This window comes from Anolis carolinensis, chromosome 3 (assembly GCF_035594765.1).
Source record: "Anolis carolinensis isolate JA03-04 chromosome 3, rAnoCar3.1.pri, whole genome shotgun sequence".
NCBI lineage: Eukaryota > Metazoa > Chordata > Lepidosauria > Squamata > Dactyloidae > Anolis > Anolis carolinensis.
In genome coordinates, this window is record NC_085843.1 from 257,417,504 (window position 1) to 257,442,441 (window position 24,938).

General features: G+C 41.0%; 1 protein-coding gene across 1 annotated transcript in view; it reads right to left on the bottom strand.

Moving 5' to 3' along the window:
• Nucleotides 1-233: 233 nt before the first annotated feature.
• LOC100561816 (glutathione hydrolase-like YwrD proenzyme) overlaps nt 234-24,938 on the bottom strand; it is a 45,983-nt gene continuing 21,278 nt past the window's right edge. The window contains exons 6-11 of the mRNA XM_016992065.2: nt 24,245-24,332; nt 23,312-23,483; nt 16,186-16,348; nt 15,593-15,763; nt 6,373-6,457; nt 234-4,869 (exon numbers count right to left, since the gene is read on the bottom strand). Coding sequence (XP_016847554.2) covers nt 4,637-4,869; nt 6,373-6,457; nt 15,593-15,763; nt 16,186-16,348; nt 23,312-23,483; nt 24,245-24,332 — 912 coding nt within the window. The 3' untranslated portion in view covers nt 234-4,636. The remainder of the gene's footprint in view (nt 4,870-6,372; nt 6,458-15,592; nt 15,764-16,185; nt 16,349-23,311; nt 23,484-24,244; nt 24,333-24,938) is intronic.

The window sequence follows — 24,938 nt, forward strand, 5'->3', positions numbered from 1 at the left end:
TGCAGTAACAGGGAAGGAAGTTCAATCAATATCTGAAAAGTTATAGAAACAGTAACAGGGTATGATTTTCAATTGTCTTTCCAAGCAATCCCCCTTATAAAGGAGATCTCCTTTATATGTGAGCCCTGCATTTCTTTATTATTTCCATAACAACTCTATTCAGAGAACTGCTTTAACTCTTTCTTGCTCCTACATAGGTGAACAAATTAACAGAAGAAACAAAAAAAAACACATTTTAAAATGCTCAAAAGATGGTTGTTTATTGGTAGAAACACCTGAAACATTTTAGTATTCTTAAGTTATCAAAATTATGAAAGGACAACACATAAATACATAATAACCCACTGCACTAAATCATACCGCTTGCAATGTGATTTAGAATCAAAATCCCAAATTTCTGAACCAGAAATTATGATCCAATTTACCGCTCAAATGAAAACAGGTGAGCAAAGGCTGAAAAGTTATTTTATCTTGAAAGCAGCTGGTAGAAAAAATATAGATAACTTTCAAGGTCACTTGGCAGTATCAGATTAAAGGAAATCTCTTAAGTATTTTGCATTGCAGGAGGCCTTTTAACTAAGGTGTGAATGTATTTTTAATCATCATTAATATATGTATTGTAGAAGGCTTTCACGGTCGGAATCACTGGAGTGTTGTGCGGATTCCAGGCTGCATGGCCGTGTACTAGCAGCATTTTTTCCTGACGTTCCACCTGCAGCCACAGATGCCAGCCACAGATGCAAATGAAACGCCAGGAGAAAATGCTACTAGAACATGGCAATACAGCCCAGAAACCACACAACACTCCATCATTAATATATTTAAACTGCCTTTAAATTATGTGTTTGATTGTTTGTAAACATTTGTATTTTCTATTGCTTTCATTGTATTTTGTTTCTCTGAACCATATTGGGAGAAATGTGGGATATCAATTAGATGTTTTGTGTATATACTTGTAATAAAAGTGTGCACTTGGGTCTTGTGTCAAGGGAAGTATCAACATTTCTTTTTAAAAAAAAAGATGGGTGATCCAGTGGTACAGTAGAGTCTCACTTATCCAAGCCTCGCTTATCCAAGCCTCTGGATAATCCAAGCCATTTTTGTAGTCAATGTTTTCAATATATCATGATATTTTGGTGCTAAATTTGTAAATACAGTAATTACAACATAACATTACTGCGTATTGAACTACTTTTTCTTTCAAATGTGTTGTATAACATGATGTTTTGGTGCTTAATTTGTAAAATCAGAACCTAATTTGATGTTTAATAGGCTTTTCCTTAACCTCTCCTTATTATCCAAGATATTTGCTTATCCAAGGTTCTGCCAGCCCGTTTAGCTTGGATAAGTGAGACTCTACTGTATTACAATCTCTCATCTCTGGTTTGCATGCTGAGCTGGAAAATTACTTCTGGATGAATGCTGAGTGAGAAAATTTGTAAATTGTTTTGTCCTCATCTACAATCCTTGGCTGGAACCTTTTGTTTATTTTTCCAGTGTTCTGCCCTCTCTTCTTTCTGCCAGTTTCCTCATAATTGCCTCAAAAAGGTCTCCCCAAAAGCTGCATGGCAGCTATTATCTCTAGGATCAAGAGATGATTCAAGTCAATCATGGGAAATATTAATCTAACAAATGTATGTGTAGGAAAGAACTTTTTTGCACAAAATGTATATCAAGTTTCTTTTATGCCATTGTGCTACTTGCTATCATGTTTCTTTTATGTCTGTTTGTTATTTCTTAGGTTATATTTTATGTAGGGTTATTTGGAGTACTGATTTAGAAATGGCATTGCATAGACTGCATCAGCTCTAGTTTCCTAGATGTGGTTATCATGGTTTTCTATGGGCAAGCAGATAAAGACGGGCATATGGCATATGTTCTCAAAAACTTGAGCTGAAGGGAGGGAACTGGTGTCATTTTTTGGAATCAGCAGATCACATATATCCAGAAACAGGTCTAACATTTGAGGCACCAAAATGTGCATTAGCCAGTGAATTTTTTTTTGCCAGTTGCTGCAAGCCAGCTCAATGTATGGTGTTCCTTCGAGTAAGGCTCTCCCAAGATACTTTGCCATCTAATGCCCTGCTCATGTCCTGCAAAACTCAGGGTCGTGGTTTCCTCTCCATCTATAATGAAGTCTTTCTTTTTTTCCTGTTGCTTCCCACTTTACAAAATATTATATTTTCTAACGGATTATATCATTTCATGATATACCAGATTATGGCAGCCGCAGTTTCGTCATTTTGGCTTCTAGAGAGAGTTCAGGCCAGATTTGTTTTAGGACCCATTTATTTGGAAGTCCATTGTCTCTGTAGAATTCTCCAGAACCATATTTTAAAATGAGTTTATTCTCTTCCTATCCAACTTTCACAATCAAACACTGAAACTGGTAATACTGTAGCATTTTACATCATATACTTAAATTCACAAAAGAGAAGTTTTGTGACTTTGTGAAGAAATCCAAATCAGATAAATTCTCATTTTTCATGTGTCCTTGAATTAGATGGTAATCTAATATGGAATATGTATTATACATATACACTGCAAAGAGGAGGATCTGACAAACTACTTGTACATGTCCAGTATTTTTTAAAACATCCTTCCTACTTTAATAGTAAACCTTCTTGTTCTAATGAATGTTGCTTTGGAAAGTTTCCTGAATTAAAACAAAAATAGCTTGCCATGTGTTTTAAGGAGCTTCTGTTTGAAAATTAAAGACTCATGTACCTCTGCTAAAAAAAATACTAGTTACTGAATCCTAATAACTAGAATGCAGATATTTAAAATGTGTTGTTGCTAGTAAGCAACTGGAGACCAGGGCAATTAAATGCTTGACAAAATCATTTCTAGATAATATAATTCCATTATTATAAGAACCTTTTTATTAAATAGCAAATCATCTCAGAAACTTGTATTAAAATTAATTTCTGAAGCATTGTGTTAGGAAATGAGGACTAAATAATACAAAAAGATTTGAAAATAAAATAAAAAATGCAGTACTGCATAATAGTCAGGATAAAGCCAGCATTGTCTCAAAATTCAATACACTTAATATGTGGGGTGCTGTGAGTTTCCCGGGTTGTATGGCCATGTTCCAGAAGTATTCTCTCCTGACATTTCACCCACATCTAGGGCAGGCATCCTCAGAGGTTGTGAGGTCTGTTGGAAACCAGGCAAGTGAAGTTTATATATCGGTAGAATGTTCAGGGTAGAATCCCTCCAGGCAGGAAGCAGCCAGGCTTTGAAGCTGCAAGGGTATTCAGTTCTTTCTCCCAACCTGGAAATTCCACAGATATATAAACCTCACTTGCACTCCTACTGACCTCACACCTCTGAGGATCCCTGCCGTAGATGTGGGTGAAACATCAGGAGAGAATGCTTCTGGAACATAGCCATACAGCCCAGAAAACTCACAGCAATCCAGTGATTCCAGCCATGAAAGCCTTCGACAACACACAATATGTGTTCTTGCTTTTAAGGGGATTTCTGGGGGGGGGGGGGGGGAAGTAAGGATTAGAGAAGAAGTGTAACTAGTGTGGACTGCCATTTCTCCTGCTGGCTTTTAACTGTTTGCGTATTTACTCTCTGCTTCTGCTCTCTGTTGACTGGAATCTGAATCTTTTGTCTAAAGTAATAGACAGAGAGCTCAGAGTTACAACCACCCATGCATACTCAGAAATGGAAAGTGGTCATTGATTGTTCATCCAAGTATTTTAGGCCCAAGGTTTTCACATAAACAGTACTCCAAATCCACTCAGAATTTTATTACAGATTTTAATCTGTTCAAGGTGTTTAACCCCGAAAATAGATTCAGAATCTTGAATAGATCATCTGGAGTGTGCAATAAAACCCAGAGTGGATTTACTGCACCACTGACATGTTAAAGCCTCTGACCATCCCTGAGATGGATGAGGATAACCTGACACTGCTTCCCTACCAGTGATTCATTCAGCCTGAAATTTCCATCTTGGGACAAAGTGGGAGTTCAAACCACAACAGTTGACTAAATGTTAGATCTGTTTTGTTTCTTCCCTCATTTTTATATGTATTCAATTGTTGTTGCAGCAGTTTTAGCTCTAATAAGAAAGGTATTGCCCAAGTGTGGCTAGAACAGCTTCCTATTTATTGCTGTAATGAAGGCAACATCGGCAGCACCGTAAAAAAAATCTATACAAAAATATTGCTGTTTAAGAATGTAAGAAGCTGTTTTATGTTGAGTGTGCCCAGTGTATAGAGCCCAACATAGTTTTGGGGTGATAAAAGTGCACCCCACAGCTTCCAGATTTCTCATAACTGGTTATGCTGACTATGGAGATGGGAGCTACAGTCTCGCAAAATCAGGAGGGCTCCATTTCGCTCAATCCTGGAATAATCTGAGGGATAACTAAATTACTCTCCCAGATCACAGGCAGTGATAACTGTGATTGAAACCAAAACCTCTGTTTACAAAGCATATGCTGTACTCACAGCTTGAAAAAAATATTTTTTTGATTACAGAATCCCAGAATCACTCACAGAGCCTGGGCAATATCATCAAGCTATGATTTAAACAGGTTTAGATCCATTTTACTAACATACCACAGTCATGGAATTTCAATTTTAGTGACTTATCCCACACAGCCGTTATTTTTTATCACTAGTATCCCAGAGCACAACCATCAGCTCGAGGATCAGACCCAGCCCAAAATACGTTACTAGATGACAGTGTTTTCTGCCTCCACCAGTCTCCTTTGGTGATGATCTGACCTCGTCCAAACATGCTTCGGCTGTGCCCAGTTACAGGGGGCATGACAATATGACCCATGGCTCTCAGTTCTTCTGCAATATTCTGAGGGATACTCTCTTCCAGGGAGACGTACCATGAATTCACTGTTTTTTTTTAAAAAAAAATCAAGAATGTAACTGATATTATGTAATATTGTATAAATGACCAACCAGTTTTATCTTGCCCAAAAGACTAAGAATGGAATTAAAGCAGCGGTAAGAAAAGTACACCCCTCAATATTCTATTGAACTACAGTTCCTATCATCCTTAGCTAGAGTAATACTGGGTGCTACAACTCAGCAATGACTGGAGGACCATACTTTGCCCTCATCTAAGACAGAAAACATTGGCTTCAACTCAACATTTCCTCATATTCATACTCATGCCTGCACTCTACTGAAGCACACAGCACCACCATCTTAAATTATTATAAAGCCCTAAAGCCATCTCACATGTTTGAGTTATGTTTAATTCTACCAGAGACCATAAGCAATTTAGCCTTAAAGTCATGAGACTGTTTGGGTTGAATTTTACTGATAATCTCAAATATAGCAGAATCAACATATATAAATTCCATCGATTCAATCAAACAAATCCAGTTGGGATTAAAAGTAGGATTCTAGTCATGGTTGAAATTACTGAAATAGACAACCAATACTAATCTTATTTAATTGAAGAGATATCAATTTTCATGCATTGTTCCTCATAAAAAATTAACCAAAAGAATGCTTGTCTGCATGGAACAAAATACCCAAATTTTGAAATATTGAAAAGAAATCTAACCTTTGAGGGTGATGTGTGTCTGGGTGTGAACCTACCAGCTTGACATCAATTATTTGTTGCATATATATTTCATTCTTTGTGTATTCATATTTCAAACCCAATATATGCCCCCCCCCCAGAAAAATAAAAATAAAACAAAAACAGAGGAGGCAAACAAATAAATAAAAAGAAAGGATGAGCAACTAAGCATAAGAAGACAGAGCAGTGCAGATCTAGTTATTGTTTTCATTTCAAAGTTCATCATACTGTTGAAGCTTGTATGTCTATGCAATCAAGAGCACTTTTAGCATAACCAGGAGAGACAAGTAGACTCTAGCTCTGAAGTTAATTACAATAAAATCATTGTTCAAGTCTGGGAATATGTATGTGTGTGTGTGTGTGCGCGCTATATATAGGATGCTAAATTTTTGCAATTAGCAGAAATTCATCTGTATTAGTAGAATTATATTGGCAAAATCAGCAATCCTGTGTAATCAAGTATTTAACAGGAGGCCCCAGTGGCACAATGGGTAAAACCCTTGTGCCAACAGGACTGCTGACTGAAAGGTTGGCAATTTGAATCTGGGGAGTGGGGTGAGCTCCTGTCTGTCAGCTCCAGCTTCCCATGTGGAAACACAAGAGAAGCCTCTCACAGGATGGTAAAACACCCGGGCATCCCCTGGGCAACGTCTTTGCAGATGGCCAATTCTCTCACATCAGAAGCAACTTGCAGTTTCTCAAGTCTTTCCTGACACAAAAAAAGGTATTTAACAAACTGCAGGCTTTAGATTTCTCCAAGGTTGTAGTGTTTGTTTGGCCATTAGATGTATTTTAAAAATCCTTACCTTTTTTGTCATATTCAAGACAAAAACGAGCAGCATCTAAAGCCTCCTGGGGGTTCATCCCAAATTCCAACATATTCAATAGTACCTACACAAGTAAACAACAACAATGGAATGAAGTTGAAAAAAAGAGAAAGGTGAGCAAAATCTGTTTCATAAATGTGGTATTTACACTGGAAGCTCACATGATAGCAGCAGTCAATTTATAAAAAGTTTTAAAATGTTTTCATAGCAATGATGTATTTATTGCAACCATATTATGTGCGGTTAGCAGTCTCAGCGAGAGAGGTGCCCACCACATCTTTCCTACTCAGATATTTCCCTAGATGGTCCCTAAAGTATACTTCTGATGCCTTTTCCATTTGCCTGATGCTATGATGTGAGTGTTATGATTGAGCCTCGTGGCTCTGTTTCTGACAGGCGTGGGCGTAAGACTCCTCGAGAGTCGGATACTCTCGAGGAGCGAGAGAGAAAAAGACTGCGAGACATATTTGCAGCACCCTCTGACGAAGAGTCTTTCGAAGGGTTCACGGAGAGAATGGAGGAAGGGCTGGTTAGCTCAGAGGAGGATGAGATGGATTGGACTCGGGTAAGGGAGGAATTGGGGGCCACTGGCCATGATGGGACAGAAGATGAATGGGGACCTTCAGGATTAGACCCATGGCTTAGCTGGAGGGATGGGACGGGATCCACAGCTGGAGATGCTGTTGGGCGTAGTCAGAGGTGTTCCAGCTCTGACGAGGAAAGTGATGAGGAAACGCCCGGGTTAAGGAGGACAGCTGACAGTGATGAAGATTTGTAACTGGCATAAAATGGGGCTTGGGAGCAATTGCAAATTGCGTCGGGCAAGGTAATCTGGGCAAACGCTTGGGATCCGTGTGTGTGTGGGACGCTTCCCTGAAGACTTGTGTGCTTTCCTGTGCTGTGACGTAAGTTGATTGAAATCCAGGGTCAGACGGCGGGAGGGATTGTGTGGGCATTTGTTTGTGCAAACCTGTGCTTACTCTTATTAGCTTGACCTTCCGTCGTCTTTCTGACGGACGCCATCTCCTGCTTTGAGAACCCGGACTGAACTGACCACGGCTTGTCTTCCCCCCTTCTTGGACTTGGAAAAACTACAAACGTCTGCTTCTGGCTTTGATTTACGGAACGGAACTGGTCTACTCTACTTCTACAATCCTTGGCTGAATTGCTCGTGTTGGAGATCCTGTCTACTGTGTGTGTGTGGGAGTGACGCAAGTTACTCTAAGCACAGTGCTGGCAGCAGAGAGGAATCTGCTGCCAATTAGTTGCATTCTTTGTATCTTTTGTTCTTTGGCTTTCGTTCTGTTAATACCTAGGCTGAAGCAAGCATTTTGTTTTTACCCGGATTAAACTCCGGTTTAATCCGGTTTATCTTTTGAACATTTACTTTTGTCCCCTTTTTGCTCCTAAAGGCAAAAATTGCCTGGCCCTTGTGTTTTTACGGGCATTTTTGAGTTCTGTAATCTAATAAACTCTGTTACTTTGAATCTTGTGGCGTTCTGTCCTTGACAGATTGCCCGACGCCCATAAAAAGTTTATTGCAGCAATAAACCCGTCAGGAAGACGATGGATGAGTTAAGAGCCAAAGTAGACCAATTGCAAACGGCCTTAAGCCAAACAGCTTTTGCTGTGAAAGGACATGTTTTGACTCCTGAACGCTTTGACGGAACCAGGTGCAAGTTGCCAACCTTTTTGGCACAAGTGGAGCTTTATTTTTCTCAGCTCAGTGCTCATGCTTTTCCTACTGACACTAGCAAGGTGGCTTTTATTTTGAGTTTGTTGACCGGTCCCGCAGGACAATGGGCCACTAATTTAATTTTGGGAAATGACCCAGTCAAGGACAATTTGAATAATTTCAAAAGGTTGTTAACTGATACTTTTGGGGATCCTCTCCGCACGGAGAACGCTGGGTGGGCTCTGTATCGGTTGAAACAGGGAAAGGGGACTGTTTTGGATTACTTAAATAAGTTTAACCTGTATCGCCACCAGCTGGATTGGGGGGAAAATGCATTCATGCTTTTATTTACTGCCGGGTTAAGTGATATGCTCCAGGATGAATTAGCACGCTTGGAGCCGGCTGAAAGCTGGGACGCTTTAGTAGCTAAGGTGTTGCGTTTAGACGCAAGGTTCGAGGCTCGTAAACACTCAAAAGCAATGTGTGCGCCACCTATGCATGTAACCAGGGCACCTGTGGTGATGGGGGAAGAGCCCATGGAGCTTGGGGTCTTTAAAAAACTGTCTACAGAGGAAAAGAGCCGTAGGAGGCAGCTGGGCTTGTGTTTGTACTGTGGGAATGCTGGGCATTTTGCCAAAAATTGTAATGTGAAACCTTCCCAGCTTTCGGGAAAAGGCCAGCCCTAGTGCGACGTGAGTCCAACGCACTAGGGCTCCTCAAGCAGTCAACTGAGGGGAGGAAGCATGTTTTCGTACCCATTACATTATCTGTTGGGGGAAGGGAACTTGTTTCTACTCTGGCACTGCTGGACTCAGGAGCTACGGTCTCCTATGTAGATATTGAGTTTGCTAAGAAGCATGGCATTCCTAGAGTGCGCAAGGCATGCGACGTGTGGGTGGAGGGAGCAGATGGGAGACTGCTGGAGACTGGGGTGGTTAACCAGGAAACCTCAGCAGTAACGTGGGAGGTGCAGGGAGTAACGGGAACGTTTGTGTGGGATATTACGAGCTTGCCTAGATATGATGTGATCCTGGGGATGGATTGGCTAGCTGTAGTAAACCCACAAGTGGATTGGGCAACACGTAAAGTGATCTTAAAGAGGCAGGATTGTTGCACTCTAAACGTTACTCATGCTGATATGGAGGGAGTGCCTGCTGAGTATGGGGAGTTCTCTGATGTATTTTGTAAAAGAGAAGCGGACAAATTACCACCGCACAGGCCATATGATTGCGCCATCAAGTTGGCAGAAGGTGCGAAACTGCCAGCAGGGAGGCTGTATGCCTTGACTGTACCGGAAAGGCAAGCTTTGCGGGAGTTTTTAGATGACAATTTAGCCAAGGGGTTTATTCGCCCATCTAGTTCTCCAACTGCGGCACCAGTATTCTTTGTAGCCAAAAAGACTGGGGAACTTAGGCTGGTCTGCGACTATCGGATCCTAAACAAATACACCATTCGGGATAGGTACCCGCTCCCTTTAATCTCGGAACTGTTATCAAGGGTGCAAGGGGCTAAGGTCTTTACCAAGCTTGACCTGCGGGGGGCCTATAACTTAATCCGTATACGGGAAGGGGATGAATGGAAGACGGCATTTAACACGTGTTTCGGATGCCACGAGTTCCGAGTCATGCCTTTTGGGCTTTGTAATGCTCCTGCGGTCTTCCAGAGGTTCATGAACGATGTGTTCAGGGACCTAATTGACCAATTTTTAGTGATTTATTTGGATGATATCTTGATTTTTTCTAAGGACGAGAAAGAACATCGTCAACATGTCAAGCAGGTTCTGCACCGACTGCGGGCTAATGGGCTTTTCGCCAAGGCTTCCAAATGCGTCTTTCATGTGCCTGAAGTGGAGTTCCTAGGTCATGTAGTGTCAGGTAGGGAACTTAAAATGGACCCACATAAGGTTGACGCCGTCAACTCATGGCAGGAGCTGAAAACTAAGAAGGATGTACAAAGGTTCTTAGGTTTTGCTAATTACTACCGGGAGTTTATTCCGAATTTTGCAAAGCTCACGGTACCTTTGACGCAGCTTCTGCGCAAGAAACAGCCATTTGTGTGGGGGCGGGAAGCTCACGAGGCGTTTCTACAACTTAAGTCTAGTTTTCAATCAGACAACATACTAACCCATCCTGATGTTGACAAACCGTTCGTGGTAGAAGCGGACGCTTCTAGCTACGCGTTGGGGGCTGTATTGTCTCAGAAAGATTCCTCAGGGACCTTGCGTCCCTGTGGATTTTACTCGCGGCAACTAACACCCTTCGAGCAGAACTATACCATATGGGAGAAGGAGTTGTTGGCGATTAAGGTGGCGTTTGAGGTGTGGCGGCACTGGCTTGAAGGGGCACGGCACCAGATCGTGGTCAGATCTGATCACAAGAATTTAGAGCACTTGCAAACAGCAAAGAAGTTAAACCAGCGTCAAATCCGATGGGCTTTGTTTTTCTCCAGGTTTAACTTCAAGGTGCAGTTCGTAGAGGGGAAGGCAAACTTGCGGGCCGATGCTTTATCCCGCAAGCCGGAGTTTAAGACCAATGAGCAGGTTGTATGTCAGACCATCTTGCCTACTGCCTCTCTGTGTGTTGTAGATAATGAGCTCGGGTTACATGACCAGATCCTTGAGGCTCAGAGGGATGATGTGTGGACACAGGAGCAACTGATGCTGCTCTCAGCAGGTAATCGTACCATACTGCCGCATCTACAAGATCAAGACGGAGTATTGGTACGCAGGGGGCAGGTCTACGTACCAGTGGGGGCCCTCAGGTTGGAGGTGATTAGAGCCCACCATGACGAACCCATGGCTGGGCACTTTGGCAGATTCAAGACCGTGCAGCTCATTACCAGGAGCTATTGGTGGCCAAAGATGCGGCAAGACATTCTGCGCTTTTGTGACAGCTGCGCCGTTTGCCAGCAGAGTAAGACGCCTGTTGGGCGCCCTAGAGGGTTGTTGTCGTCTTTACCTGTTCCGGACAGGCCATGGCAAATCATTTCCATGGATTTCATTTCAGATTTGCCTAAGTCTGGGGGTTATACTTGTATTTGGGTGGTGGTGGATTTATTTAGTAAACTGGCTCATTTTATTCCTTGTTCAACCATTCCGGCGGCCCCTACGTTGGCCTTACTATTTACTAAGCACATCTATCGTTTGCACGGAGCACCCGAGGTGATTATTTCAGATAGGGCTCCGCAATTTGTGTCACGCTTTTGGAAACATTTCCATGAGTGCTTGGGGACTAAGTTAAACGTTTCTTCAGCCTTTCATCCGCAAACGGATGGACAGTCGGAACGGGTTAATGGGCTCTTAGAGCAATATCTGCGTTGTTTTTGTTTAGATCAACCCACGGCTTGGGTGAAGTGGCTACCGGTGGCGGAATTTGCTTATAACAATGCGGTGCACACATCTAGTCAGCATACGCCGTTTGAGCTAACTTATGGTTTTCACCCACGAGGAGGTGTGGCGCCGTCGACCAATGTGGTCTCTTCGGACCCTGTGTACCGCTCTACGGAAATGGCTGCATTGCATGATGTTGCCCGTCGCTTACTGCTGGAAGCTAAGGCAACGCAGAAGACTCAGGCTGACCGCCACAGGCAGGCAGGGGAGGAGTTGGAAGAAGGGGATTTGGTGTGGTTATCTTCCAAACATATTAAACAGGCTGGGGGAAAGTTTGCGCCTCGGTATTTGGGTCCCTTTCCTATCGTTAAAAAGATTTCTTCTGTTGCGTTTCGTTTGCGTTTACCGTCTAGTTTAAAGGTCCATCCAGTCTTTCATCGTTCGTTGTTGAAACTTGATACCTCTAGTCGTCGTGGTGCTATAGCGGAGGGTATCACTGCCACTTCTCCGCCATCGGGGGAGGAGGCCTTTGTGAGAGGGGATAGTGTTATGATTGAGCCTCGTGGCTCTGTTTCTGACAGGCGTGGGCGTAAGACTCCTCGAGAGTCGGATACTCTCGAGGAGCGAGAGAGAAAAAGACTGCGAGACATATTTGCAGCACCCTCTGACGAAGAGTCTTTCGAAGGGTTCACGGAGAGAATGGAGGAAGGGCTGGTTAGCTCAGAGGAGGATGAGATGGATTGGACTCGGGTAAGGGAGGAATTGGGGGCCACTGGCCATGATGGGACAGAAGATGAATGGGGACCTTCAGGATTAGACCCATGGCTTAGCTGGAGGGATGGGACGGGATCCACAGCTGGAGATGCTGTTGGGCGTAGTCAGAGGTGTTCCAGCTCTGACGAGGAAAGTGATGAGGAAACGCCCGGGTTAAGGAGGACAGCTGACAGTGATGAAGATTTGTAACTGGCATAAAATGGGGCTTGGGAGCAATTGCAAATTGCGTCGGGCAAGGTAATCTGGGCAAACGCTTGGGATCCGTGTGTGTGTGGGACGCTTCCCTGAAGACTTGTGTGCTTTCCTGTGCTGTGACGTAAGTTGATTGAAATCCAGGGTCAGACGGCGGGAGGGATTGTGTGGGCATTTGTTTGTGCAAACCTGTGCTTACTCTTATTAGCTTGACCTTCCGTCGTCTTTCTGACGGACGCCATCTCCTGCTTTGAGAACCCGGACTGAACTGACCACGGCTTGTCTTCCCCCCTTCTTGGACTTGGAAAAACTACAAACGTCTGCTTCTGGCTTTGATTTACGGAACGGAACTGGTCTACTCTACTTCTACAATCCTTGGCTGAATTGCTCGTGTTGGAGATCCTGTCTACTGTGTGTGTGTGGGAGTGACGCAAGTTACTCTAAGCACAGTGCTGGCAGCAGAGAGGAATCTGCTGCCAATTAGTTGCATTCTTTGTATCTTTTGTTCTTTGGCTTTCGTTCTGTTAATACCTAGGCTGAAGCAAGCATTTTGTTTTTACCCGGATTAAACTCCGGTTTAATCCGGTTTATCTTTTGAACATTTACTTTTGTCCCCTTTTTGCTCCTAAAGGCAAAAATTGCCTGGCCCTTGTGTTTTTACGGGCATTTTTGAGTTCTGTAATCTAATAAACTCTGTTACTTTGAATCTTGTGGCGTTCTGTCCTTGACAGTGAGTCTAGTAATGGCTACATGAAAGGGTCTTTTCAGTAATGGCAATTCATCCATGGAATGCCATCTTGACAAAGGCTCATCTGGCACTTAGATTATTTTTTTCTAACTCCAGGAAAGGGTTTTTTTTCTTCATCCAGCTGTTTTAGAAACACATTTGGTGATGAATAGGACTTGCTGCACTCCAGTAGCTAATGGTTTATGGATCAGTGCCAGTCCACAGGCCATCACTCTGAATATCACTGACTTAATGGTCAGCAGACAATTTAAAAATTAATTACATGCTTGTTTTTTAAAAAATCTACAAAAAGGAACTGGTAACTTAAACAATTGGAAGTTAAGTAGGAAATGATGTAAGAAAAATTAACATCACTTTGAATTACAACTTTAGATAATGTAATTTTCTGATAATAGAAGGCTTAACCCTCTTGCAAATGAATTCAATGCATTCAAATATTCAATTCAAATATATATAATAAAACATCACTTAGACTATGGTCATATTTATTTATTTATTTATTTATTTACAGTATTTATATTCTGCCCTTCTCACCCCGAAGGGGACTCAGGGCGGATCACATTATATACATATAGGGCAAACATTCAATGCCCATATACACATAGAACTGAGACAGAGATAGGCACAGAGGCAATTTAACCTTCTCCTGAGGGGATGTTCGATTCTGGCCACAGGGGGGAGCAGCGGCTTCATCATCCATTGTGAGGCACTTCCTCATTCCAACGTTGTAAATTAGTTAAATTTGCCCCCCACTTTATAAGTGGTACCTTATTTCCTACTTGATAGATGCAACTATCTTTCGGGTTGCTAGGTCAGCAACGAGCAGGGGCTATTTTTTATTTTTTAATTGACGGGTGCTCACCCCACCACGGGCTGGCCTCGAACTCATGACCTCATGGTCAGAGTGATTTATTGCAGCACACTGCTCACCAGCCTGCGCCACAGCCTGGCCCCATAACATATATGTCAGCCAAGAAACTGCAATTGAGATATGTTTAGACAACTCAGCCAAATGTTCATAGAAAGAAAGGTCAAGGTCTGAGTGGTTGAAACCAGATATCAGCGGGGGCCGAAACAAGCAGCAATTGTGTGGTCATGACTGGCATTTAAGGGCAAGAGCTTAAAATCAAGTGTTTCTTCATTCTTGCTATAAATCTAGTGGTTCATATCTCCCTTGTGGGTGAAGCAGGCATATCTGTGAAAATATTTCATGTGTGTATTTATTTTACCTGATAAAATCCTCTCATGTATATTTGCTTATCATTATTTTTGTAGCTGCTTCAATGATTGTTTTAATCGCTATCAAACTGGTTTCAACCTGTGAATAGGAGACCTCCATTCACAGCTCAGGTGTTGCAAATGTAGGGCTTTGGCTTCCTTGATTTGAGTCTATGCATATGTAATTAATTTGATCTTCCTCTTTTCTTTCTGGCTTTTACTTTTCCAAGCACTGCTATCTTTTTAATGAGATGAGACACCTCATAGTAAATGCAAACTACAACAATCCCACTTTAGTTAACTTGGCTTCCAAGGAGAATTCAAACTTGATTTGCTCCAATGCTTATTTATTTGTCTTTTTAGCAACTCACAGTATCAATAGAATTGTTCTCCAGCATCATATAACAAATGAGATGATTTTCTTATTAGCTTTCTTCACTGCCTGGCTTTCACAACCATACATAAAAATTCAAAATAATGGCATGGAAAATCCTGATTTTATTATATATCTTTAAACTTGAGAACCTTATCTGGTTCCTTCATAACTGCTCAGGTCCTAGCTTTCTTCTGATTTTTTGAATACAGTCCCCATTCAGAGATTGGTGATGGACATTTCATCACCCAGGTATGGATGAAAACGGCATACCGGGATGAGCAATTGTAGCACCAACCAATTTCCATACCCATACCACTACATATTCAACAACTTATAAGTGATATCATTTCTGGTTTTCAAGTGCTTACGGAGATTTGTTTTGTTTTGTTTTTTTGGAACTTTTTTCAGGCAAGCATTTGCTTTTTAAAAAACATCATGTTAGAAGTGACTTGAGAATATACTGCAAGTCACTTCTGGTGTGAGAGAATTGGCTGTCTACAGAGACATTACCCAGGGGATTCCTGGATATGATAGCTGGGAGGCTTCTCTCATGTTCCCATAAGCTAGAGCTGACAGACATAAGCTCATCCCATCTCGCGGATTCGAACTGTCAACCTTCAGGTCAGCAACCCAACCTTCAGGTCAGCAGTTCAGCCGGCACAAGGATTTAGCCCATTGTGCCACACAAAGCATTTGCTGATTGTTTTTAACTGCAGGATCAAAATCTAAATTTGGACACACACACCCCTCCAAGTACTACGTACATGAAAAAATGTGATTGAATATATGTGACCCACCATCTGGTCTGCAGGGAATCTTCTAGAAGGTCTTCAAATGAAAGGTTGGGAAAGAAGGCAAAGATCCTTCCACTAAGGGTAATAGGCTCACCTGGACATGTCCTTGAGGTTGCATGAATCCACCCATTACTCCAAAGGAGCACAGGAGCTCCCCTGAATCTGCATCCGTAGCCAAAGCAGGTATAATTGTGTGATACGGCCGTTTCTTGGGTGCCAGGCAGTTTGGATGATCAGGCTGTAGTGAAAAATTGGCTCCTCTATTCTGGAAATCAGAAATCACAAAGAATATCAAAGCCTGAATGCCCACATAGTTGAATGGATAATTTAGTAATACTTTACATATTTCCTCAACACTAAAATAAGGCAAAATAAGCCCACCAGTAAAGTTCAAGCAGCATCAAGCAGCTAATCAACAGCCGTAGACCAATTCACTAAGGCATTTATGGATCAGAGAAATTTAGAACAGAGAAGCAGTGGTGGAAAATATCGAAATCAATCTTTTACTCATGTGCCATTTCTATACTGCAGAGTTTAAGGACGTGAAATGCCAAAGCTTCTCTCATTGACTTTTGTATATGATTTGGTAAGGAGCAGAGCGCTATCTTATTCTTCAATTTCAGACAGCAAAAATATCTTGCACCAGTTCTCCACATACAAGCAGAAGCACACACTATGTTTTCTCACTTGTAATGTAAATCCACAGCCTTCTGGTACCAGCCCTGTGCCAAATCCCATATAGTTACTGTTGATGAAAGAGCAGGCACTGCCTTGGGCATCCACCACTGTAAAGTAAACAGTGTCACTTCCGACTGGGAAAGGATTCCCATGATGATGTTTGGTGGTTGCTCTGGAAAAGAGAACACCAAGAACCCAACAACTTAAAATGGGGGATTTAAACCAAAATTTCTGATTTCTAATCATAGTTCATAAACTTTGTCCATAATAATGGTTAAAATCTAGCAAATGTAAATGTCTTATTGCCAGCTTATATAGATTGAATGTCCCTTATCCAAAATTCTGAAAAGCAAAATATTGTGAAATCCAAAACTGTCTACATGGGTGGCTAAGATAGTGCCAACTTTGCTTTCTGATGATTATGTGCACACAAGCCTTTTTTTCATGCACAAAATTGTTAAAAATATTGTATAAAACTGCCTTCAGGTTATGTGTATAAGGTGTACATGAAACAAAATTAATATTGTGATTAGACTTGGGCACCATCACTCAAGATTATGTACCTATATGCAAATACAGGTATTCCAAAATAAAATAAAAATCGAAAAACCAGCACATTTCTTCTTGTGCATTTTGGATAAAGAATGCTCAACTTGTATTTGTTTTGGCAAAATTTTGTCTTTTACCATTTTTTCCTCTGCAAAATATTCATTTGTGTGGCTCCTAAACAATACTGATGGTGGTGAACATATCAGGAATCAGTGAAAATCTGTTGAGTATTCAGACAACAAAGACACAAGGGAATCTTTATAGAGATTGTATATTATACAGACGTCTTCTTCCTGCCATAGACTCATATACAGGGAATAAATAAGTGGGAAGCAGAGGTGGAAAGAACCTATCAGTTTACATGTCAAAGAGCTCAGTATAGGTAAACAGCTGCTTTCCCTATGACGTATTTAACTCGTTAAGTGAGGAGCATTATTACATGTCTAAAACTCCCATTCCAAATCAGGATCCCAGAGCTGTGTTTTCTTCTTCTTCCACATAAAAGTGGCCTTCAAACATTTAAGACTTGATTATTATAATGTGTAATTGTCAGAACCCTGGCTGCTGGGCACCAATAACCTTACACGGAGGCCACTCTCTATCTAATATCTTTATTAAAGAAATATATAAAAGCAATAAAAACAAGTGAAGAATATAGTTCAGAAACAGACCTTTCAAAAGAGGTCAAATATAGTCCAAAAATATATTGTCCAATAAATGATATTAGAGTTCAAAGTTTTAATCCACTTGACCGAAACACACACTCTTGCCAAGCAATAGTGTGGGGAAATGTCAGAGTCTTAGTAGTCCAATGAAGCTTGACAACAAGGCTGGAAATAACTTGATTCTTGACTAGGTCCGTGACTAGAAACAAGGCAAAACGTGAAGCGTGGAACAGGGTCCGTGGTTAATCTGCAAGGCAAGACAAAGGCTCGAAAACTTGATCCGGGAAGCAAGGAACTGGGGTTACGAAGTCCACACACGATCTCTCTCCTGAAGCTGATCAATTGACTCCGCAAAGAATCTCTCGCGCCAAACCCCTATATTGGGTCTCGTTTTCCCGCCAACAATCTCTTTCCCTAGAGAACGAGAAGCGAAACCCACTCTGTCCAGATGCATTACTCCTTAGAATTTCCCAAGGGAAGCAGACCTAATCAGCCAGTTGTTTGGCAGCGATTCTTAAGCTTCTCCGATTAGCTTCTCTAACTCCTCTGTCTCTAGAATAAGATTCCTTCCTGGGAAATGGAGGGGAGTACTGCCCAAGGCCTGGTTTACTGAATTCTTGAGGGCAAACATCAACATCCGGCAGGTGAAGGGACTCCGGCTCTTGTTGAACCGGCGAAAACCCCATGTTTTCCTCTTCATCTGCCACGATAGTACCAGGAACAGGACTACAAGGCCCATGAGGCATCACAGTAATTTCATTTTCAATGACTTTGAATGCGGTAGGATCCACTGTTGTTTTATTGGCAGTACAGAAATCATACAGTTTCTCCCCAAAGTATTCCTTCCTAATAAACTATGATCAGCTAAAGCAGATTGAAAAATAGGAAATAAGGTATCACAAAAGGTTAAAAAAAATTATACAGTGAAGAATAAAGTCGAAGAGTCTACCATTTATGATGAACAGGTAATCACCAGATTAAAAAAGAAAGGCTTCCATTGTGTACTTTGTGAGGTTAAAGCCAAACATAGCACTGCCAGAAAATTTAAGTAAACACTTTTATCTAAAGTACACAATGGCAAGCTAAAACATATTGGTATTTTCCAAAGCACACATATTGTCAGATACGGCCTTTTATATCCCCGATCACAAGGGGTTTTCAAGACATCTTTATACATATTATGGCTGAGGGTAAACTATTCAAGTATCTCTCTGGTGAAGGCACGATGGTCAGTTTGACACTTGAATAGATTCCTTTATGTTTTGCAATCAACATAAAGACTCGTTCAAGTTTTTAATGTGAGCAAGATTTGTGTATGGCTCTTGGAAACTATTCCAATAAAGAAGCACACCACAGAAAATGTTACACTGGAACAAGAGATTTATGTGTAGAACATTACAATTACTGACAGCTCTGTTAGCAGATTTTCTCAAAAAGGCTACACTGACTTTTTCTCATTCCAGGGATATATTTAATATTCGGTTCTCAAGAGACTGCTCTCTTTCCAACAGCAATGTCAAGCAGTGAGTAGAATCAATAAAATACCTGAGCATCTGGAGATGTTCATGTGAACACCAAAAGCTCAACATGACTTGGGTCCAGGCCACCACATTTTTCCATAGGAACCTGACCAGACCCTGAGATTCCTGGCATGGCACTTCTTTGTGTCCCATAAACCCCAGAGATACATCTGGTGAAAACACATCTGGCGAAAACAAGGGAGATGACATTTTGGTGGCTATTCCCAAGCTCTGTAACTCCCTTTCTAAGGAAAGCTAGGCTATCTCACTTCCTGTTATATTTTAGTAAATAACTAAATATATTGTTGCTGATGCAATATTTAGCTCTATCCCACCTTTTCCAACTTTTCCACAGTTTGAGACTCAAAGTGGCTTACAACCAATAAAAAATATCCACAAGATATAAAAGTTAAAATGAGATCAAAGAATCAAAAGATTAAAGCCAGAGTAAAACATATACAGTAGAGTCTCGCTTATCCAACATAAATGGGCCGGCAGAACGTTGGATAAGCAAATTTGTTGGATCATAAGGAGAGATTAAGGAAAAGCCTATTAAACATCAAATTAGGTTATGATTTTACAAATTAAGCACCAAAACATCATGTTATACAACAAATTTGACAGAAAAAGTAGTTCAATACGCAGTAATGCTATGTAGTAATTACTGTATTTACTAATTTAGCACCAAAACATCACGATATATTGAAAACATTGACTACAAAAATGTGTTGGATAATCCAGAATGTTGGATAAGCGAGTCTTGGATAAGTGAGATTCTACTGTATCACCAAAACATGTACACACACATGCAAGATCATAGAATCATAGAATCATAGAATAGTAGAGTTGGAAGAGACCACATGGGCCATCTAGTCCAACCCCCTGCTAAGAAGCAGGAAATCGCATTCAAAGCACCCCCGACAGATGGCCATCCAGCCTCTGCTTAAAAGCCTCCAAGGAAGGAGCCTCCACCACGGCCCCGGGGAGAGAGTTCCACTGTCGAACAGCTCTCACAGTGAGGAAGTTCTTCCTGATGTTCAAGTGGAATCTCCTTTCCTGTAGTTTGAAGCCATTGTTCCGTGTCCTAGTCTGCAGGGCAGCAGAAAACAAGCTTGCTCCCTCTTCCCTATGACTTCCCTTCACGTATTTGTACATGGCTATCATGTCTCCTCTCAGCCTTCTCTTCTGCAGGCTAAACATGCCCAGCTCTTTAAGCCGCTCCTCATAGGGCTTGTTCTCCAGACCCTTAATCATTTTAGTCGCCCTCCTCTGGACGCTTTCCAGTTTGTCAACATCTCCCTTCAACTGTGGTGCCCAAAATTGGACACAGTATTCCAGGTGTGGTCTGACCAAGGCAGAATAGAGGGGGAGCATAACTTCCCTGGATCTAGACGCTATTCCCCTATTGATGCAGGCCAGAATCCCATTGGCTTTTTTAGCAGCCGCATCACATTGTTGGCTCATGTTTAACTTGTTGTCCACGAGGACTCCAAGGTCTTTTTCGCACACACTGCTGTCAAGCCAGGCGTCCCCCATTCTGTATCTTTGATTTCCATTTTTTCTGCCGAAGTGAAGTATCTTGCATTTGTCCCTGTTGAACTTCATTTTGTTAGTTTTGGCCCATCTCTCTAGTCTGTCAAGATCGTTTTGAATTCTGCTCCTGTCTTCTGGAGTGTTAGCTATCCCTCCCAGTTTTGTGTCGTCTGCAAACTTGATGATCGTGCCTTCTAACCCTTCGTCTAAGTCGTTAATAAAGATGTTGAACAGAACCGGGCCCAGGACGGAGCCCTGCGGCACTCCACTTGTCACTTCTTTCCATGATGAAGACGACGCATTGGTGAGCACCCTTTGGGTTCGTTCGCTTAGCCAATTACAGATCCACCTAACCGTAGTTTTGTCTAGCCCACATTTTACTAGTTTGTTTGCCAGAAGGTCGTGGGGGACTTTGTCGAAGGCCTTACTGAAATCCAGGTACGCTACATCCACAGCATTCCCTGTATCGACCCAACTCGTAACTCTATCGAAAAAAGAGATCAGATTAGTCTGGCATGACTTGTTTTTGGTAAATCCCTGTTGACTATTAGCAATGACCGCATTTGTTTCTAAGTGTTCGCAGACCACTTCCTTAATGATCTTTTCGAGAATTTTGCCTGGTATTGATGTGAGGCTGACCGGACGGTAATTGTTTGGGTCGTTCTTCTTGAAGATAGGGACCACATTCGCCCTCCTCCAATCTGCTGGGACTTCTCCCGTTCTCCAAGAACTCTCGAAGATAATTGCCAGTGGTTCTGAAATAACTTCCGCTAGTTCCTTCAGTACTCTTGGGTGTAGCTGGTCTGGCCCTGGGGACTTGAATTCGTTTAGAGAGGCCAAGTGTTCCTGGACAACTTGTTTCCCTATTTGGGGTTGGATTTCCCCCAATCCTTCGTCCATTCCGTGTTGCTGAGGTTGAAGATGGCTTTCTTTTTCTGAGAAGACCGAGGCAAAGAAGGCATTAAGTAGTTCTGCCTTTTCCCTGTCCCCTGTCGCCATCACCCCATCTTCTCCTTGCAATGGCCCTATCGCCTCCTTTTTCTTCCTTTTTCTACCAACGTAAGCAAAAAAGCCTTTTTTGTTGTTTTTTATGTCCCTGGCAAGCCTGAGCTCATTTTGCGCTTTAGCCTTGCGAACCTTTTCCCTACAGGTGTTGGCTATACGTTTGAATTCTTCTTTGGTGATTTCTCCCCTTTTCCACTTCTTGTGCATGTCACTTTTGAGCTTTAGCTCAGTTAGAAGTTCTTTGGACATCCATTCTGGCTTCTTTGCACTTGTTGGCACTGTTTGCATTTGCGCCTTATTTTGGGGACAGGACCTATGTATTGTTGACATTGTTGCTACTATGGGCTTCATCGCACTAGAGTTTGGATCCACTTTAAATCCACTTTAGGGAGGAGCCTTTAAACACCTCAGCCAGACAGGTCCTTGGGCCTCACCAAACTACAAAACCCTGAATTCTGCAGGAGGCAGAAACTGGATTTAAAGTGGATAAATGCTCAAGTGTGATGAGGCCGTATGTTATAACAGGCTTTGGGGAACTACCATATATAGTGAATAAGTTGACTTCATGTATAAGTTATGTATAAATCGAAGGTAGGTTTGGGGCCAGAATTAATAGATTTTGATATGACCCATTGATAGGTTGAGGGTTATTCAATGTGTAGACAAAAGCAGTAGCGTCGCATTAGGAAACCGGCATCTTTTAGGTTCCTTTGGGACAAACTAAGCTTTCACTTTTTCGCACTTTACACAGAGACAGGAATGATTCCTTTTCAGTAAGAGTTAAGGTACAATGCTTACTTTAACTGGTAGATAAGTCGACACAAGGGTCACTCTTTTTACCCAAATTTCTAAACTTATGCATGAGCATATAGCAGGCATGGGCAAACTTTTCCCCTCCAGGTGTTTTGGACTTCAAAAAGTTGAAGCTGAAAGTCCAAAACACCTAGAGAGCTGAAGTTTGTCTATGTCTGGTATATAGGGTAACCAACTGTTTTTAAGCAAAGGACTCTTAATACTGTGTATAGCGCTTTATATTTTTGTAAGGTTGTGTTGTAAATCACTTTTAAAGTTAAATACTAGTATGATTGCATTTTGTATGTTGTTGTATCTTTTATTATGGTAACTTTGCAAGCTGCCTTGAGGCCCAGTTCTAGAAGAAAATGGGAGATAGAAATTAAATAAAAATAATAAATAAACAAAGAGATAATTAACAATATAGGAAATCAACCTACCCTCTAGCTTACAAAACTGAAGACATAATATGCTCAGTGATTATATAGAATGTCAAGTATTGATTAGAAAAAAGTAAAAACTGAATGGTTAGCATGATAGTCAGATGAGTGAAACTCTGACCAGAAAGACATTTGTTTGATAGCAATATTTTATTGCTGGTTATGCTTCAAAGGCAGTGTGCTAATCAGAAGTATTTATTCCCTTCAGTTTTTCTTCCTCACCCCATATATACACACACTTACCATACTCATAAAGTGCGCAAGCATTATGCTATTTTTAGCAGGCTTTCCTGCAATCATTCATTGTTTAGCAATTTAAGAATGGTATCATATGGAAAATATCATAAGATACGGTCCAAAGGATGATGCAACTACTTCTGTGTGCCTATGAGAGTTTGTGCTTTTATTAACCAAGCAACGGACCTTCCCATTCCACTAAAACTCCCTTGAAACTGCAGGGACTTTTGAAAGCAGTGAGTGTTATTACCTAACAACATGGAGTTTAAATAAATATATCAGTAATTTTGGTGGACAGTCCCAAGTGTCTAATGTCCACATTAGACCATGGCCACAGCAAACAAAATAGGGCAGATTAAAAAAAAAACAAAAAACAAGAAGTAAGCTAGCTTACCTTTGTAAATCAATTAGCTTTGAACGTTGGTTGGCATAAGATTTTAAAAGGAGCTTTTCTGTAGGTACTGATACTTTTTCTGGATCTGCACAGAACCAGAAAGTATCAGCAAAACTGATTTTGAGAGCTTCAGTTAGAGTGTGTAAGTACTGAGCAGTATTATGACCCATTTCTACAAAAAAGGAAACACAACACAGCATGAGTTACCAAATCAAATCCAAAAGCACCATTAGCTTCCACAGAAATACAAGTATGTGTACACTCACTATTATTTATATTTTACAAGGTAAAATATAAATAATAGTGTCAGTTCACTTTGACATCCAAAGGTATTTCTCACACCCGCAGAAGAAAGATATGTTGGGATAAAGAGAGACAGGCCATCTCCTTTTTAGAAGTTTCTCTTTCACTGAAATGGTTGACTGAGTGGAAACTGGAGAACGTTCCTGTGCCTTTCATGGTTGTATAGAAAATAGAATTTCTTCCCTAGAAATCTAGTTGCATGACAAATAGCATTTGCTGAAATTCCCTTTTATTCTCACCTATTTCGAGTTATGGTGCCCTTGTAGATGTGCCTAATATATACTTAGAAGTGAACCTTACTGAATTCAATGGAACTTATTCAAGCTAAATAAGTTGCTAAACAGACTAAAAGATTCTTCAGAAAGGTTGTTTTTGCGGAACGAACAGGATTCAAAGTGTTGTTGAAGGTTTTCATGGCTGGAATCACTGGGTTTTTGTAAGTTGTCTGGGCTGTATGGCCATGTTCCAAAAACATTTCAAAACATGGCCATATAGCCCGGAAAACTTACAGCAACCCAGGAATCAAAGACTTGACACTTTTTTTTTCAGTTTCTTCAAAAATGGAAATGCTTTTCTTCCTATCCTTTGCAAAAAGTGACAAGTAGTATAGTATTCAAAAACTGGTTGTACCTTTCACTTTGAAGTTCTCTAAAATGTTTAAGGCTAGTAGAGCTGTGATTCCTTGTCCATTTGGAGGGATTTCCCAAATCTTCACACCCTGAAAAAATAAATCTGTATCATCTTACACTGAACACCAAATACAGTAGAGTCTCACTTATTCAAGACTTGCTTACCCAACTTTCTGGATTATCCAACGCATTTTTGTAATCAATGTTTTCAATACATCGTGATATTTTGGTGCTAAATTCATAAATACAGTAATTACTACATAGCATTACTGTGTATTGAACTACTTTTTCTGTAAAATTTGTTGTATAACATGATGTTTTGGTGCTTAATTTGTAAAATCATAACCTAATTTGTAGTTTAATAGACTTTTCCTTAATCTCTCCTTATTATCCAACATATTTGCTTATCCAACGTTCTGCCGGCCTGTTTACGTTGGATAAGCGAGACTCTACTGTATATACTAAAGTATATAGAAACTTTCATGTATCACTTGATCAAGACCACATAGAATGTTGCCAATTAGATTCTGTTTCAATATAATACCGTACATATTCAAATTATTACAATGGAATATAAATAGTGTATTTGGCTTTGTCATATAGATTGTCATATATTTTTGTCCCAGCTAGATTAAGAATGTTGACTCACTTTGTTTATTTGACAATGAGGAGCAATAGAAAGATGTATCTCTGAA